The sequence below is a fragment of the Bos indicus genome, chromosome 19 (genome assembly GCF_029378745.1).
Source record: "Bos indicus isolate NIAB-ARS_2022 breed Sahiwal x Tharparkar chromosome 19, NIAB-ARS_B.indTharparkar_mat_pri_1.0, whole genome shotgun sequence".
Taxonomy (NCBI): Eukaryota; Metazoa; Chordata; class Mammalia; order Artiodactyla; family Bovidae; genus Bos; species Bos indicus.
In genome coordinates, this window is record NC_091778.1 from 13,588,395 (window position 1) to 13,607,274 (window position 18,880).

Sequence of the window (18,880 nt, forward strand, 5' to 3'; positions counted from 1 at the left end):
ATATGGAATTGAGTTACTTCTCACCATCAGGTATTTTTTCTCCTCTTGGTCCTGGCACATGGAGATGGCGTCTTGAGGTGGGATCATATTCCAAAGCCCATCACTTCCCAAGATAATATACTTGTGCTTCTGGGGGTCAAGAGTGTGGACGCTTGTGTCTGGTTCAGGTGACACCACAAACTCGCCACTGAAGAAATCATAGCTCCACAAATCACCTGGGGAGCAGGAGGCAGAAAAAGCCAGAAGCATCATTTCCAAGAGAGTAGTATCCCATCAACAGATTAAAGAGGAAAATCTACATGTTCATCTCACAAGATGCAGAATAGCATTTGATAACATTCGAAATCCATTCATGACTTTAAAAAAGAAAAATTCTTAGCAAACTAGAAATTTTAAAAGTTAACTCTCTTATTAACCTGATAAAAGCATGTCTTTTATCACCACTTTTCTTCCAGTTCTATACGAGGGATCCTTCTCAACACAGTAAGAAAATAAAAATATATCATATATATGTATTAGAAAGGAGAAAATAAAACTATCATTTCTTGCAGATAATTTTATTTCTACATAGGAAATCAAAAAGAATTTAGATAAATTATCAGAACAGGAACACTTAGCAAGGTTGCTAAATAATAAATAAAAGTCAGCAGTATCTCTATATAACAGCAAGAAACAGAAAATATAAAATTTTAAACAATTCCATTTACAACAATGAACCAAATGCAAGGTACTGAAAAGTTTAACAAAAGGCATGCAAATCTATCATGGACAAAATTATACAATTAGATTCCAGTATCTAAATACACAGAGAAAGAAATTATAAGCAAAGATAGGAAGATCATGAAGATGTTAAGTCTTCCAAAAATAACCTATAACGTCAGTGTAATTCCATCTAAAATCCCAAAAGGATTCTTGTAGAATTTGACGAACTGATTCAAAAATGTATAGGAAGGAACTACTGTATAGCACAGGGAACTCTACTCCATATTCTGTAATGATCTGTATGAGAAAGAAGCACTACTCTGTAATGATCTATATGAGAAAAGACTCTAAAAAGGAGTGGATATATGTACTAATATATGTATAACTGATTCATTTTGCTGTACAGCAGAAACTAACATGACATTGCAAATCAACTATATTTCAATAACATTTTAAAAATACATTGAAAAGTAGAAGAAAAAATAAATAAAATGTATAGGGAAGAGCAAATGGCCAAGATTAACTAAGATAACTGTGAAGAAAAGATAAAGTGGGGAGAACTTGCTCTATAAGTAGGAGTTCTAGTGGCTAACCGAAAACCTGTTAACCCCCCAGGTCAAGACAATTTGATGTAACCCCCTACATCAAATCGGAAAGGATGAGTGCTAGTCACTTGGAAGAAAACTGCAGAGATAAAAATGAGCATTTTTATGCTTTTAACCTATCTTTGGAAGCTAAAAAGTTGTAACCAGTCTTTGGAGATCAACAGTTCACTCTTCCAGTGAGCCTCTCCCTGATTATCCTCTCCCTGATCAGCTCCACGTAAAACAACGCCTAAAACTTCTGCCTTTCGGATCCACCGGATGAAGACCTCAGAATGTTCAACATAAAAAAAACTTTCAGTTACTCAGGTCATCAACAGATCAATAAAACAGAAACAGGAAGAAAATTTATAGAAACCATCTATCCTTCTGTGATACACAAGATAACTAAGTAGGACAATATAAACTCTTCTGCTCCCCGAAACAGGAAGGAGGAGACAGAAAGATGAAAACAAATTTCTGCCTCTCTTGTTTGTTGTGATATTCTTTGGGCAAAGACCTTAAATTAAGAGCAAAAAGTTTTCAGACAAGAGGATAAATTGTGTTTGCCGCTGCTAAGCAGGTCTGACTTTTGCTAAATAAGAGGAAGTTCTCTGTCCTCTCCTTATTCAAACTTTACCATACCTTCCCATCAGAAATACTGGCCATTTCAACTATGCTCAGAGCCGAAGGAAAGAATAGCTTGAAGCAATTACTCTAATATAAAATAGGAACTCACTGCTAAACCAGCCTCTTGAAAGGGGCAATTCATTCTTCAGAGTAACAAAAGAGAACACATATGACCACTAAAAGCTAGTTATAATCCAGGCCAGCACACAAAGACACATTCATCAATTTATACCAGTAAAAGAAAAATCCCTGGTTGAAACTATAAAAATGAACATGGATAGAAAAACAGTTAAGATAAATATTAAAGTAGAATTACAGGGTTCATACGTGATGTTAAAAGCCTTCAAAAGTAGTTTTCCCCCAATATTTGGAATTTATATTGCCATTGCAAGTAAGAACATAAATTTACATACAGCAGAATCCCTAATATGTCTAAAATTAAAATCTAGGTTAAAAAAAAGAAATTCCAACTTTCAATCTAATGCAAACTATATAACCTTGAAGAAGGGTCACAATTTCTCATATATAAACTAACAATAATATCTTTATAAATTGGAAAATATTTTTAAATAAGTTATTTCACATAGCACAAAAACCAAAAGATACAAAAATCTCTGTTCCCACTCATGTGCTTTCTGGTTCTACACTGAGGGAATAACTGTTGTCCTCATGTATTCTTCTAGAGATGTCTATGGATATATATACAAGTATATATGTATACTCCTTCTACAAAATCATTCTCTCAAGCTTGCAACTCCCAAATATGTTCTCTCAAGCTTGCAACTCCCATAGTCCCCAATATGCTGTTCATCTCTTTTCTTCTGACTAAACCTCAGTACATTTCCAGAAGAAACATACATTTCTTTTAACTTAAATTTCTGAAACTGTTTCTTTTTTTAATTATTTTTTTTGTTTTTGGCCATACCACGCAGCATGAAAAAAGGGCTTCCCTAGTGGCTCAGCAGGTAAAGAATCCGCCTGCCAAAGCAGGAGGCACGGGTTTGATCCCTGGGTCGGGAAGATCCCCTGGAGAAGGAAATGGCAATCCACTCCAGTATTCTTGCCTGGGAATCCCAGGCACAGAGGAGCCTGGCATCACCAAAGAGCCAACAACTTGGCATGTGGGATCTCCGTTTCCTCACGAGGGATCAAACCTGTGCCCCCTAGAACGGAAGCAAGAAGTCCTAACCACTGGATCACCAGGGAAGTCCCAAACTCTGGGTTTTGAATGGGACTACATATCAATAACCTCAGATACGCAGATGACAATACCCTTATGGCAGAAAGTGAAGAAGAACTAAAGAGTCTCTTGATGAAAGTGAAAGAGGAGAGTGAAAAAGTTGGCTTAAAGCTCAACGTTCAGAAAACGAAGATCATGGCATCCGGTCCTATCACTTCATGGCAAATAGATGTGGAAACAGTGGCTGACTTTATTTTTCTGGGCTCCAAAATCACTGCAGATGGTGATTGCAGCCATGAAATTAAAAGACGCTTACTCCTTGGAAGGAACCAACCTAGACAGCATATTAAAAAGCAGAGACATTACTTTGCCAACAAAGGTCCATCTAGTCAAGGCTATGGTTTTTCCAGTGGTCATGTATGGATGTGAGAGTTGGACTGTGAAGAAAGCTGAGCGCCAAAGAATTGAACGCTTTTGAACTATGGTGTTGGGAGAAGACTCTTGAGAATCCCTTAGACCAGTCCATCCTAAAGGAGATCAGTCCTGAATATTCATTGGAAGGACTGATGCTGAAGCTGAAACTCCAATACTTCGGCCACCTGATGCGAAGAGCTGACTCATTTGAAAAGACCCTGATGCTGGATGGAGGGCAGGAGGAAAAGGGGACGACAGAGGATGAGATGGTTGGATGGCATGACCGACTCAATGGACATGAGTTTGGGTGGACTCCAGGAGTTGGTGATGGACAGGGAGGCCTGGTGTGCTGCGGTCCATGGGACCGCAAAGAGTAGGACACGACTGAGCGACTGAACTGAACTGAACCCTGAACCATAGATCAATTTGGATAGAAATGCCATCTTAACAATATTCTATTTCCCAACCCGACAATATGGTGTATCTCTTCTTTAATCTGAGCATAAGGATATTTCTTCTATAGAACCATAGTCAGAAAATGGCATGCTGATCCAGAATTGTGTAATATAAAACCTATCTTCAAATTTTTACAATTATCTCAATAATGTCTCTCTTTTTTGGCCACACTGTGTGTCCTGCAGTGTCTTTGGCCACGCTGTGTGTCCTGACCAAGGACCAAACCCGGGCCCCTCAGTAAAAGTGCTGAGTCCTAACCACTGGATCACCAGGGAATTTTGCAATAATTTTTTTTTCTTAAAGAAACATTTATGGCTGCGTTGGGTCTTTGTCGCTGCCTTCTCTAGTTGCAGCAAGCAGGGCCTTCTCACTGCAGTGGCTTCTCTTGTTGCAGAGCATGGGCTCTAGAGTTCTCGGGCCTCAGTGGCTGCAGCACGGGAGCTCAGCAGTTGTGGGTACACAGGCTTAGTCGCTCCCCGGCATGTGGGATCTTCCCAGACCAGGGATCGAGCCTGGGTCCCATGCATTGGCAGGCAGATTCTGAACCACGGGACCACCAGGAAAATCCAACAACCCCTTTTTTAATGTCCAGGATCCACTCAAGGATCATTCCTTGCATTTAGTTGGCATATTTTTAGTTGTTTTTAACCCAGAACAACTCTCTAGGTTTCGTGATTTTTGTCATTCATGACACTAACAGACCATTGTCAAAAGTCTCCAGGCCAGCTGTTTTGCAGAATGACCCTTGATTTAGGGTTTTGCTGTTTGTTTGCTTCTTTGTGTTCTGCAAGATATAAAGGCTTGTATTCAGGTTAAATTTGGTTTTGGCCGGAATACCACTTTCTCAGCTAATCACGTTAGGAGGTACAGTGTCAGTCTGTGCCACTGGCAATGCCGAGTTTGATTATTCAGTTAAATTGCTGTCCACCAACGCTGTAAAGGTATCCCCAAGTAATCTGAAGGGTGATGGTTGGAGACTGTGTAAAATATCCTGTTCCTTACCAAAATACGCCAGCTTTTAGCATCCATTAATGATTCTTGCACAAATCACATGTTATTGTAATAGTTGTAAACTGAAGACAGAACACTAACATTTATTAGTTGTCTTTCCCTATTTTTGTATCTTTGGCTGCACTGGGTCGTTGCTGCACACAGGCTTTCTCTAGCTGTGGCGAGTGGGTGTAGCCTCCAGTTGCAGTGCTCGGGCTTCTCACTGCAGTGGCTTCTCTTGTTGCAGAACAGAGACTCTAGAGCCTGGGCTCAGGAGTCGTGGCACACAGGCTTAGGTGCTCCGCAACATGCTGAATCTTCCTGGACCAGGGATCGAACCTGTGTCCCCTGCACTGGCAGGTGGATTCTTAACCACAGGACCACCAGGCAAGCCCCTAGTTATCTTGTCTAAAGAAAAGCTTTCCATTCTTCTACTTCTTTATAATCTTTTTGTATCAGTATGGACTTAGGGAGTCCATAGAGATAAAGAGTCCTCCTGCACTTCAGGTGGACTCTTTACACTGAGCCACCAGAGAAGTCTTCTGCATGGCTTTCAGTTCAGTTCAGTCGTTCAGTCGTGTCTGACTCTTTGTGACCCCGTGGACTGCAGCACACCAGGCTTCCCTGTCCATCACCAACTCCTGAAGCTTACTCAAACTCATGTCCATCAAGTCGGTGATGCCATCCAACCATCTTATCCTCTGTCATCCCCTTCTCCTCCCGCCTTCAATCTTTCCCAGCATCAGGGTCTTTTCAAATGAGTCAGCTCTTCGCATCAGGTGGCCAAAGTACTGCAGTTTTAGCTTCAGCATCAGTCCCTCCAATGAATATTCAGGACTGATTTCCTTTAGGATGGACTGGTTGGATCTCCTTGCAGTCCAAGGGTCCTTCAAGAGTCTTCTCCAACTCCACAGTTCAAAAGCATCAACTCTTTGGCACTCAGCTTTCTTTATAGTCCAACTCTCACATCCATTCATGACTACTGGAAAAACCATAGCTTTGACTAGACAGACTTTTGTTGGCAAAGTAATGTCTCTGCTTTTTAATATGCTGTCTAGGTTGGTCATAGCTTTTCTTCCAAGGAACAAGCGTGTTTTAATTTTATGGCTGCAGTCACCATCTGCAGTGATTCTGGAGCCCCCAAAAATAAGCTCTCTATTTCCATTATTTCCCATGGCTTTACCTGAGATCAAATGAGTAGGAATCAGAATTGAGCTAAGTGTTTTTATCATTGGTCTAGGGTTTGTACACCATTAAATGGGCACAGAATGTTCTTCCTCTACATATTGAAGGGAGGGATACATCATGGCAGATGTTGCTGGCTGCCTGTTCAATGGCCATTTCCCTTTTGCTCTCACTAGGGGCACTGGAATGACACCCGAGGAGAACAAGGCCTTTCTTCTGGGGCTCAGTGTGTTCTCTGCTCGCTCCTGAGGCACACTGTGGCCAGCAGGGTGCAGGACACCTAACGCCCTTACCCCTAGGAAATTTCAGCATCACCTCACTCCTTGAGTGGCTTCCCACGAAGAGACTCCCAGCAACTTTTGTCTCACCTAATCCACCCTCAAAACTCAACCAAAATCATCTCTTTAAAACACAGATTTAAGGCGGATTGTTAGAGAAGGCAATGGCACCCCAATCCAGTACTCTTGCCTGGAAAATCCCATGGACGGAGGAGCCTGGTGGGCTGCAGTCCATGGGGTCGCTAAGAGTCGGACACGACTGAGCGACTTCACTTTCACTTTTCACTTTCATGCATTGGAGAAGGAAATGGCAACCCACTCCAGTGTTCTTGCCTGGAGAATCCCAGGTACAGGGGAGCCTGGTGGGCTGCTGTCTATGGGGTCGCACAGAGTCGGACACGACTGAAGTGACTTAGCAAGGCGGATGGTGCTACTGGCGGCACAACAATTTATTTATTTATTTTTTTAAATCATAAAGTAAATATCTAAGGAAATTCTTGTTTTATGTATTTATATGGACTCCTTACACAAATAACATTCCTGTTCTCCTAAGGGTTTCTTCTATAAATTGGAATGGCCAAGGAAAGCACTGTCTAATTTTGACTTGATTATACACGTTCAAGAGAGAAAGAGGGAGTGAAGAGAGAAGCGTTGGAAAGTCTTCGACTCTGGGGCTCAGCACGTACAACAGACGTCTCGGACTCGAGATTCATCCGGGTTGTCGGGTGGTTCCAACGCCAAGGGAAAACTAGGGGAGCCCACCCCACCCCACCCCACAGAGAGAATTTCTACAGCTACTCTAGCAAGGTGCTCCAGCTAAAGCATAGGTTTCAAACTACAGAGTTTCAACTTAACATCTAAAATTTTAAACTGTAGCATTTCTGCGACAAATAAGCTCAGAGAGCTCATCTCAGAAGAAAAATTAAAGAACTATTGCTCTGATGAATGACAAGTCTGGCTGTTGCTCTCGCGCCGCCCGACTTCCAGGCTCAGGCAGACACGTACGGGGGCGGCGGCTCCTTGGTGGCGCTGTTCACAGTGGCGTCATCGTACGGGGGTAGCAGCACTGTAGTGTCGTTGCTGGTAACATAAACCAGGACATCAGAGGAGTTCCTGCCATTGATATATCGGTAGCAGTTCCAAACACAGCTAATCAAGTAACCCTTAAAAGCCAAGATAATGCTGATGAACAGAAGAATAATGAGGACCAAACAGGTAGGATTCACTGACATGATATCATCTTTGTAAGGAAAATCAGGAGGCAGCTGTCATATATATTCCTGGATGGAGTTTGGATAAACAAGTACGGTGACCGCAACCAAGGTGTTGAGGGCAAAATCAAAGATCTGGTAGCAGAAGAATGGGATGATCCAGCCTGCGCGTTGCTTGTATGCGCCGTACGTAGCCATGGCACAGATAAGGATCATGAGAACAGAAATCGCGATGGCAATGCACATGTTGGCATCATCCATGAACTCAAAGTCACCCCCGAGTTCAGAACTTGAAAAGTGGTAATGATCTGGATCATCCAGGGCGCTCAACAGAATCAGCAGTACCACGGCATTGAGGATCAAGTACCAGACGCCGAGCAGGATGGTGCCAGTGCGGACATGGCAGCAGAGGCAGCAGCTGTTGGAGGAGAACCGTGTCCAGGGGGCCACCATCTTCATCGCTCGGGCCGCGGGCGCAGTGGCGCAACTCTGCGCCCAAGTTCGCAGGAGCTTTGGCCGTCGGTCCTGAGCACCGCGCGGCTGTCGCCGGCCCCTCTCTCCCCGGCTACCCTCACTCCCTCTTCCCGGCCCCCGTCTGCCTACCACTGGCCCCGGGCCCCGCGCCTCTCCCCGCGAAGAGCTCGCAGCTGGAACCTCGGCCGGAGCCTGAGCTCCGAGGGCTGCTGGCACAACAATTTAAATGTACTTAATATACTTCAACTGAACTGAATTCTTAAAATGATTAAAATGGTAGATTTTGCTATAGGTCTTTTGCCATAATTAAAACACACACACACAACCTAGTTGCTTCCCTAACTCTGCAGTAGTTTACTCGTGCATAACTCTTAACCACAGCCTAGAAAAATGCAGTGTTTTCTCACTTGATCAATGCCTCTTATTCTCATATCTCTGTTCCACATACCCTATTCAGAGTCCCTTATATTCGCCAGGCCTCCTCCTATCACAGAGCTGTTCACAAATGCAGTTCTTATGCCAAGAACACATTTTCTTTCTCTATTAGCTTTTCGTAATTCTTCAAAGCTCAGTTCAAACATCACTTCAGTGGCTCTCCAGTTAGGTAAAATATTCCTTCTTCTTTTTGTGATCATTTGACGAATGCCTCTCCCCTTCTCTAAACCATAAGCTTCCATGAGGGCAAAGACCTGTGTTTGGCATACTTGTTCAGTCACCAAGTCAGGTCTGACTCTTTGCAAGCCCATGGACTGCAGCACACCAGGCTTCCCTGTCCCTCACCATCTTCTAGAGTTTTCTCAAACTCACGTCCATTGAGTCGGTGACGCTATTCAACCAACTCATCCTCTGCTGCCCCCTTCTACTCCTGTCCTCAGTCTTTCCCAGCATCAGGGTGTCTGCGCTCAAATATCTGTACAATGAATCAATGAGTTGTAAGACGCACATGCAATTCCATCAGGGAGACACTAGGAGGCACCTTTGCTACATTTGCACTCAAGTAATTTTGATCAACAGTACAAATTTTGATGAGCAAACTTCTCTCCCAAAAAGCTAGAATAAAAATGACTATTCACCATAAGAGTGGTACTAAATACTATAATCTTACTATGGGCCAATAAGAATTACCATGCAACAAGTTAAACTTTAAAAACAAAAGCTAGAACTTAATTTTTTATATTTTTCCCCCATGTGCCAGAATAAAGACAGGTAAAGTGATAATAACAAAGCATTTCTTTTAGCTTAAATATTCAAATCTAAAGGATATTATCTTTTTAATGCTATACACCTTAAACTTAATATACAGTACTGTATGTCAGTTAAATCTCAATAAAGGTATTTGAGGTAAAAATATGGGATAGAAAAATAAAACCAAGAGAAAAAGCAGAACTGATGTTTTTCATTACTGAAACAGTATCATCTCTCCCACATGTCTTTTTATATGAAACAATCCATTTATTTCCATACATTTGTTTACAAAATTATGTTAATGCAACTGTCATAGGACATCACTGTAACAACTGTATTTTATCTCCTACATGGTGTTTTGCACCGGGTGAGTGGATCCTTCCCATAAACTCTGATTATTTCTTCCCTTTTTAAAACAGTAGCAAACCCTCTCCTGGGTTTTGACTCCAGCTAGAGCCCTAGCTCTCCTTCCCAAATTCCTAGAAGAGTGTCTAAAACTTGTTATATCAAAATTGCCTCTTCTCGCTCTTTCTTAAACCAATTCCAGTCACAACTGTGGTCTCACTATCCAACCAAAAGCCACTTTATCAAGGTCACCAATGACTCACATCACCTCTCAAGTCTTTGCTTTACCTGAGCTTTCAACAGTAAATACATTTTTTTTTAAATTGAGGTATAACTGACATATAAGGAAATACTCACCTTCTTGAAATACTTTATTCTCTTAGTTTTTAGGACACTCTCCCAAACTATCTTGTTTTTTACTTGTGGCTCTTTCTGTCTTGTCTGACCCCATTCCTCCATTCATGCCCCTACCTCTGAACAGTGACAGTATCTCAGGGCTCAGTCCCTGGACCTTTCCCTGTTCTTCCCCTCCCCTTTTCTGCCTACACTCAATCCCTTGATTCAGCCACAAACTGATGTCTTTAGCCTAGCTCTCACTAGCTGATTCTCATAACCAGAAGCCAAATGGGTATCACCGCTTCAATACCTGATAAGCACCTTGAATGTAACTTGTCTGAAACTGAACTCCTGACCACCCTCTACTAATCCGCTCTGGTCTTTGCTACATCGGTTAATGGCAACTCTTCAAGTTCTTCAGTTTAAAAAAAAAAACTCATGAAAAGGACACTGCGGATTATTGCTCCTTCTGCCTGAATTCTCATGCCCCAGTCACCCCCAGGCCCTCATCTCTTCACTCCAGCGTCATCTCTCAGACCTCCCCTGACCATTCCATTTAAAAGTATGACTCCCGCCTCCCACAATGTTTCCTGCTTAATATTTCATGCCAGCACTTTTCACTGCATACAATATATATTCTACTTATTTAGTTTAGTTTATCATGTTTCCCCCTACTATAAAGTAAGATCCATGGGTCAAGAAATCTTCACCTGTTTCGTTCACTGCAGAATCCTCAAAACCTAGAGCAGTACCTGTAACATAGCAGGCATTTAATAAATACTTGGTGAATGAATAAACAATCATGAAGAAGCGGGGACTCTGTGTGCAGTTTTAGAATATTTGCACATACTGATACATTTTAAGAAGTAGAGCTTAATTCCCCTCCACTTAAGGGCAGGAGAGACTGAGTGACTCACAGCTAACCAAAAAAAAAAAATATGGAGGAGGTGAAGAGATGTCACTTGTTTTTGACACTAGATCATAAAAGCACATCGTGGCTGCTACCCTGTTGTCTCTCAGATCACTCGCTCCAGTAAGGCGGCTGCCACGGCATGAAGACGCAACAAACAGCCCTACAGAGAAGCCCACTGGGCAAGGAATGGAGGCCTCCTGGCAATAGCCATGTGAGTAGGTTGTCCTAGAAGTGAATGCCCCACCCCATTCAAGCTTTCAGAACACAGTCATACTTGACACTCTGACTCCAACCACCCGAGAGACCCTTGAGCCAAAACCACCTAGTTAAGCCATTCCCAGGTTCCTAAGCCACAGAAACCATGGGAGATGATAAATGTTTTGAACTGTTAGGTTTGGGAATATTCTGTTAAAACAGCAATAGATTCTTAATACAGTGAGATTTTAATAGCCTGGTATAATCACTTGGGGGAGAAATTTGGCATCACATAATAATGCTAAAGATATACATATCTTTATACATCTTGGACTGCACTTTCCAAGTGATATGCCGTGGATGGTTTAAGTGTGACCGTGGGTCAGCAGGGTAGGTCCTGAGTGGCTAGAACCTCTAGGTCAGCTGCCCACAGCCTTGAGCAGCCTTCCCTGTTTATTCTAAGATATTATCTTATTATTTGTGTGCCATGGTATTTTAAAAGTTGGTGAGTAATGTAATGTAACCCAACAATTCCATTTCTAGTTATGTGCCTTAAATAAATCTCATAGATGTACACAAGGAGGTATTTATTGCAGCATTTTTGATAATAGGAAATGTGTGCATATAACCTAAATGTCCACCAATCAGGGCACAGAGGGAAAAAATATAGTTTCATGTTGGAACTGAATGTACAGCAGTTAACGCATGAACTAGAATCACATAAACATGGATAAATCGAAAAACAATGCACAGTGAAAAAACAGCTAGTTGGAAAAGCTGTTTTGAATACAATGGAAAACTAACCAAGGATCAACTATTTTAACATTACCATGCACTCTCAGAACTATAAGAAACCCAGTTTTATATTCTCCAGCTTCCGAGCCAATGTAGACATCTATGTCAACCACCCAAGCACTTCAAGTGAAGGAAAGGCTCACTACAGTTCACAAAATAATGCTGTTTATTACTTTTTATCATCTGTAGTAATTCTGTTTTACTGAGCTAAAATTTGGTTCTCTCTTTTATAGTTCATCACACATTTTTTCTTTTTGAGAATTTTCACCTGTTGCTCTCATTTTTGCATGCTCAGTTTTTTGAAACATTCAGTACATGGAAGCTCCCCACCCCCTACCCACCTTAGCTGAGCCACACAGCTTGTGGGATGTCAGTTCCCCAACCAGGGACTGAACCCAGGCCATGGCAGTGAAAGCCCAGAATCCTAACCGCTAGGCCACCAGGGAACTCGCAACACCTTTTTAAAATCAGGTTAATTTCTCTTCTAGATGACAAAACTTCACAAATACTAACCCAGCTATAAGTGTCCTCAGTATTTTGATTCCAGGCTGTATTCTGCCCAATTATCCTGTTTAAGTTTAGGAGAGTGGCAGCAGATTCCAGTGGAAAGAGTGGGGAAAATATTTATGGCTGCGTCAGGTCTTATTCACACTCGCAGGCTTAGTTGCCCTACAGCATGAGGGATTAGTTCCCTGACCAGGGATTGAACCTGCATCCCCTGCACTGAAAGGCAGATTCTCAATCACAGGACCACCAGGGAAGGTCCAAACTTACACTTGTAAGTTGAACAAAGCTGTACGCAAAATCCCTACATAGACTTGATCGACTGACTAATCTGGAAAGGCAGTTTCTTAACTGATTAAGTAGGACAGTCTACTGTATTACAGCATTCTAAGACTATACTAATTTTTTATGGCTAAACTATACCTAGGGGTTTCCCAGGTAGCTCAGTGGTAAAGAATCCTCCTGCCAATGCAGGAAACATGAGTTCGATCCCTGGGTCAGGAAGATACCTTGGGGAAGGAAATGGCAGTAAAAGAAAACCTACTCCAGTTTCCTGCCTGGAAAATCCCATGGACAGAGAAGCCTGGCAGGCTACAGTCTATGGAGTTGCAAAGAACTGTACATGACCAAGTGACTGAGTATGCATGCACTTATCACTGTAGAATTATCTTATGCTCATTAGCAATCAACGAAAAAGAAAGCAAAACAAAAAACCCTAGTTGTCTCTTAAATGAAATGCTATGAAAGCAGATAATCACCCAAAGCATATTATGAACTTAAACCTAGCACTTTTTATTTACTTTTATTGAATTTCATATTATTACTGCCAGTCTATTTTTTTTAATCTCATCTGGAGATCATTTCAAATGTATAAAGTGATAAAAATAAAAACATAACAAAGAACCCCCATCTTAGATTCATTACTGCTGACATTTTGCCCCATTTGCTTGTTTTCAATCTACATATGTATAAGGATTCTGTGCATGTAACCTTGCAACAAAGGTGTTTTAAATAATGGTCTTTTATCCCTAAGTACTTCAAAGTGTATTTTCTAAGAATAAGGACACTGCAGTTACCAGCTTCATAAATTTATATTAATATAATATGTACCTAATATACCACCTACCATTCATATTCTGAATTGTTAGATGGCCTAATAATATCCTTTATAGGCAGCTGAGAAGCCAGAATAGCACTTGCTTAGAACATTTCTTTAGCCTCCTTCATCTAGATTGTAGCTATGCACTCTTGACCAGGGTACTACCTAGGGGATGTGTGTATCACATGTCTGGAGGCATACAACGTCCTTATTAGTGACGGGAATTTTCATCATTCAATGTGTTGCCTGATTTCTCTACTCTCTAATTACTATTTTTTCTCTCTGGCAACTAAAAGTATTTAAACAATGCTAATAATATTCTGTTGCTTACATACTTCTGAATATGCATAATACACAAAATTGAGAACTACACACATTCTTTCTTTCTCTAGATAGTTAACAAATGTTGAAACTAAGCTAAGGGGGAAAAAATCACATCACTCAAGATCTCTTCAACTACACACTAATCTACTAATTTTGTACTGATTAATATATCCTGCAAAAAAACCATCTAATGGTATTGTTCAGCCTCCACCTCGCACCCTTGCTGTTGTTCAGCTGCCCAGTCATGTCCGACTCTTTGTGACCCGATGCACTGCAGAAAGCCAGGCTGCTTTGTCCCTCACCATCTCCCGAAGTTTGCCCAATTTCGTGTCCATTGCATCGGTGATGCCATCCAGCAATCTCATCCTCTGACACCCCCTTTTCCTTAGTCCTCAATCTTTCCCAGCATCAGGGACTTTTCCAGTGAGTCGGCTATTCACATCAGATAACCAAAATACTGGAGCTTCAGCTTTAGCATCAGTCCCCCCAACGAATATTCAGGATTAATTTCCTTGAATTTATTTGATCCTAAATACCCAGGATCAAATCAGTTGACTGATTTGATCTCCTTACTGTCCAAGGGACTTTCAGGAGTCCTCGAGCACCACAGTTTGAAGGCATCAACTCTTTGGCATTCTTCCTTCTTTAAGGTCCAGCTCTCACAACCATATGTGACCACTGGGAAGACCACAGTGTTGACCATATGAACCTTTCTCTGCAAAGTGATGTCTCTGCTTTTCAACACACTGTCTAGCTTTGTCATAGCTTTCCTGCCAAGAAGCAATCATCTGATTTCACGGCTGCAGTCACCATCCGCAGTGATCTTAGAGCCCAAGAAAGAGTGGGGAGTGCCACGATCTTAGTTTTTTTAATATTTAATTTTAAGCCAGCTTTTTCACTCCCCTCCTTCACCCTCAAGAGGCTCTTTAGTTCCTCTTCACTTTCTGCCATTTCCCCACCCTTACACCATCCCAATAAAAACCAACAGAGTATGTAATGGAGAAACTTGACTTAGTAGCAGTTCATAAGAGAAATATCTAGAGATCTGAGCTTAATAAGCCAACTAATGTGAAAAGATTACTAAAAGCTAATGGCAGTCATAATTCTAAAACTCCATTACTACAAGTACAATGCTCAGGGAGCAGGAACTACGTATTTCCACTGTACTTCAAACTGATCAGACCACATCTTACAGTGTTCTCAATTCTGGAATCACGTTTATTGAGGGAAACATCCAGAGGGATAGGACAAGACTAATGGAAGGTCTGAAATTAGCCTAGAGAAACACGCTAGCCAATTCTGAATAGGTAAATGACTGTCATTATGCAAAAAGAAAAGGTAAAGACACTGCCCTGTCTGAAAGCTTCATGGAGACAGATTTTAACTCATGGACTGTCTAATAATGCAACAATTTGTCCTTAAAAACATAAAGATTACGGAAGATATTCGTGTGTGCTGAACTACTTACCTGAATTACTGCAGCACTGTACCTGAACAGAGCAGGAATGTTAGAAACAGGAACACCAGTTGGTTTTTCTGCTCTTTTTGCTGCTCCTTCACCTGCTCCTTGTCCTCCTCTCTGTAGTCACGTAAGGTTTCAAGGCTTACGTGAAAAGCAAGGCACACACACTTCACGTACACCAGATAAACTAGCATCTGCTTTTCTAAACCGAAGTTCACCTTAGTTTTGAACCTGCAGTAAGACCTTACCCTCAGTCCACGTTGAGTTCCCCATGAAACCCCTCTCTATTCTTCAGTAATATTAATTCCTTGCCTCCCGGGCCCTCGGGAGCTCACTAATGCTACAAATGGCAACAGTCAACTTGAAATCTGCCATCTACCTGAAGAGTAAAGAGAAGCTGACTATCACTTTCCCCCGTTTTTTCCTTGGGTCAATTATATCACATATATACTATGAGTGAATGGCCTGGGTAACTAAGACAAAAATCTATAAAATAGGTGAAGTGCTTAGAAACTGCTACAAGCCCCCTAAATGGCACCCTGGCCTCCAATGTTATTACCCTATAATTTTAGCCATTATGATCCTTTAAAAACAAACTCGATCATGCCACTGCCCTACTTTAGTAAACAACAATAATAACAACAACTAACATTTACAGAGCATTTACTATGTGCCAGGCACTATTTTAAGTACTTTGCATGTGTTAAGTTACCCAATACCCACAACAGTATGAAGCAGGCCCCACTTCACAGCTGAAAAAACTGTCACAATATATTAAGTAATTTTCCCAAGTCTGTACAGTAAATGACAACACTGGGATTAGAAACCTAGGAACTGTGGCTCCACAGTCTACCTCTTAACCACTGGGGTTTATTTCCTCTCCTACTCTTCAATCCCTTCCCAAAATCATTTAAAATAAAATTCCTTATCATGCTCTAAAAAGCCTTGCAGAATTTAGTCCTTGCCTACCACCCATAATGTCTTCATCACACTTCCTTCCTTAGTCTGTACCACCCTTCTCAATCAGGCAAGCATCCTCATCTCCACCGTCATTTTAAATCCCTACCTTCTCTCTCTCACTAAAGACAAGGAGTCCTTTCCTTCCAGCGTTAGGGTTCTTTGCAAACAAATGACAATTTCCAGTTCAGGTTAACTTAGGGTACTTCCAAACAATTAGGCAGGAAAACCCAATCACGTCAATGAGCACTGCCAAAGGAGGTCAATTATCACCTGGACGTATTCATACCAACCAGGTTTCTTGGTTTTTAATTTTGATCCTTACTGGATTCACAATTCAAAATCATGGAACAGGGACTCTAACTGATCCAGCTGGGGTCATATGCCTGACCATTTATATTTTACTAAAGGACCCTGAACAGGAATGTCTAAACTAAGACCGCACAGAGTAGGGAAGATAGAGTTTCCCAAAAGGGAGTCAGGACATTATTTAGTAGGAAAAAAGAATATGTGCTGAACAACCCCCACCACCATTCCTCCCAAATCAAATGTCCACCAATTGCCTAATGGCCTCTGCAAGTGTTATGCCTTTGCTTTGACTTAGCCCCTTTTCCTCCTTCAGGTCTTATTCAAACACCACTTTTTAAAAGAATCTTCCTTAATCATCCTCTTCTCCTGGCCACCACCTATCCCTCCCACCAACTACTGGCATATCATATTGCTTAATTCCTTTTTGATGCTTTTGAAAAGAATTTTCTCATTTGTTTGCTCATTATCAATTTTCCCCATTAGATTATAGGGTCCATGAAGGTTGGGACTACATGTATTTGATCAAATACCAAAGATGAACAAGCAACAGCAGCATGATCTTTTAAAAAATGCAAATGAGATAATATTACTCTTTAGCTTAATATCCTTCAATGTTTCCCAGTAACCTTAGTCTAGAACAAAAATATCTGATGTTTACATTTGCCTCAATTAACTCCCAACTTTTGATAATTCCTAGAACATGCCAAGCTCTTTCCCAATTCAGGATCCATGCTTAGGATATTCTTCAACAGGCTCTTCACAAAATCTGATTCTTAGCCATTACATCTCAGCTAAAATAACACTTCCTAAAAGGAGCACTTCCATCACACTACCTAAGATAGATTTTCCCTTCTAAATTATTCTTTATCACAGGACCCCTGTGATTTCTGTCTTTCATATTTCCTAATCTGTAATTACTTCATGTACAAATCAGTTCAGTTCAGTTCAGTCGCTCAGTCACGTCCAACTCTTTGCAACCCCATGGACTGCGGCACGCTAGGCTTCCCTGTCCATCACCAAATCCCAGAGTTTATTCAAACTTATACCCGTCAAGCTGGTGATGCCATCCAACCATCTCATCCTCTGTCGTTCCCTTCTCCTTCTGCCTTCAGTCTTTCCCAGCATCAGTGTCTTTTCCAATGAGCCAGTTCTTCGCGTTAGGTAGCCAAAGTATTGCATTTGCAGCTTCAGCATCAGTCCTTCCAATGAATATTCAGGCCTGATTTCCTTTAGGGTTGCCTGGTTTGAACTCCTTGCAGTCCAAGGGACTCTCAAGAGTCTTCTCCAACACCACAGTTCAAGAGCATCAATTCTTTGGCATTCAGCTTTCTTTACAGTCCAACTCTCACATCCATACATGAGTACTGGAAAAACCATAGCTTTGACTAGACAGACCTTTGTTGGCAAAGTAATGTCTCTGCTTTTTAATATGCTGTCCAGGTTGGTCATAGCTTTTCTTCCATGGAGCAAGCGTGTTTTAATTTTATGGCATTATTATTAACTTTATATTTTAATTTTTCATCTGCAGTGATTTTGGAGCCCAAAAAAATAAGTCTCTCACTGTTTACAGTACAGTGTACAAGCTTACCTTTTACAATGTACAAGCTACCTTTTACAATGTACACACTTACCTTTTACAATGTACATGCTTACCTTTAAAAAAAACTGAAATATAATTGACCTGCAATATTATACTAGGTTCAGAACAGATTTACTTCTTTATCACCCATCTCTCCAACTATTTATTCTTGCTCCCTGAGGGCAGAGTGTATCTGTATCATCACTCCAAACCCTAATACAGTACCCGGAACCAAGTTAGTGCTCAAGTGTCTTTAGAGGAAGAAGGAGAGAAGGAAAAAAATGGTGTTTTCTAAGAGAAATTCTCTTTAGAAGAAAACTTAACTAGTACATCCAAAGTAAGATATTTCTATAGTTACAATCCTCTAGCCTTCCTTCCAAAACAAGATGGAACAGAAAATAAGTGTTAATTTTGTCACAATTTACTCTGCTAGCTAATGGAAAAGAAAAAAGAGCTTTGAAGGCTCTGAAGAGAAATTTGAGGGGCTAAAGTAGGAAAGGACATTTAGAAATAGTTTTAAGGCTAACATCAAACCTAGGCATACATTTACTTCTTTAGAAAGAAATGGAAACTATCAGAACATTGAACACAACTCAGGATCAAAGAGCAAATGGCACTGAAATCCATACTTTAACCTTCCTCTCAATTAGGTTTTCAATCATTTACTACAGTATCTATTTACACACTCAGAATGTGCCAAATGAGGGTTTAATTCTCAGTCTTGTCTTTTATTTTACCACCATATGCTGCAGAACATCCGAGATGGTTTCACCAAA

The 18,880-nt window shown here is 41.1% G+C and overlaps 1 protein-coding gene and 1 pseudogene across 2 annotated transcripts in view; both read right to left on the reverse strand.

Annotated features, from left to right (window-relative positions):
• PPM1D (protein phosphatase, Mg2+/Mn2+ dependent 1D) overlaps positions 1–18,880 on the reverse strand; it is a 60,863-nt gene that overhangs the window by 13,766 nt on the left and 28,217 nt on the right. For both annotated transcript variants that reach the window (XM_070774285.1, XM_019980351.2), the window contains exon 4: positions 25–215. In XM_070774285.1, coding sequence (XP_070630386.1) covers positions 25–215 — 191 coding nt within the window. The remainder of the gene's footprint in view (positions 1–24; positions 216–18,880) is intronic.
• On the reverse strand, positions 222–18,872 carry LOC139177718 (lysosomal-associated transmembrane protein 4B pseudogene; annotated as a pseudogene).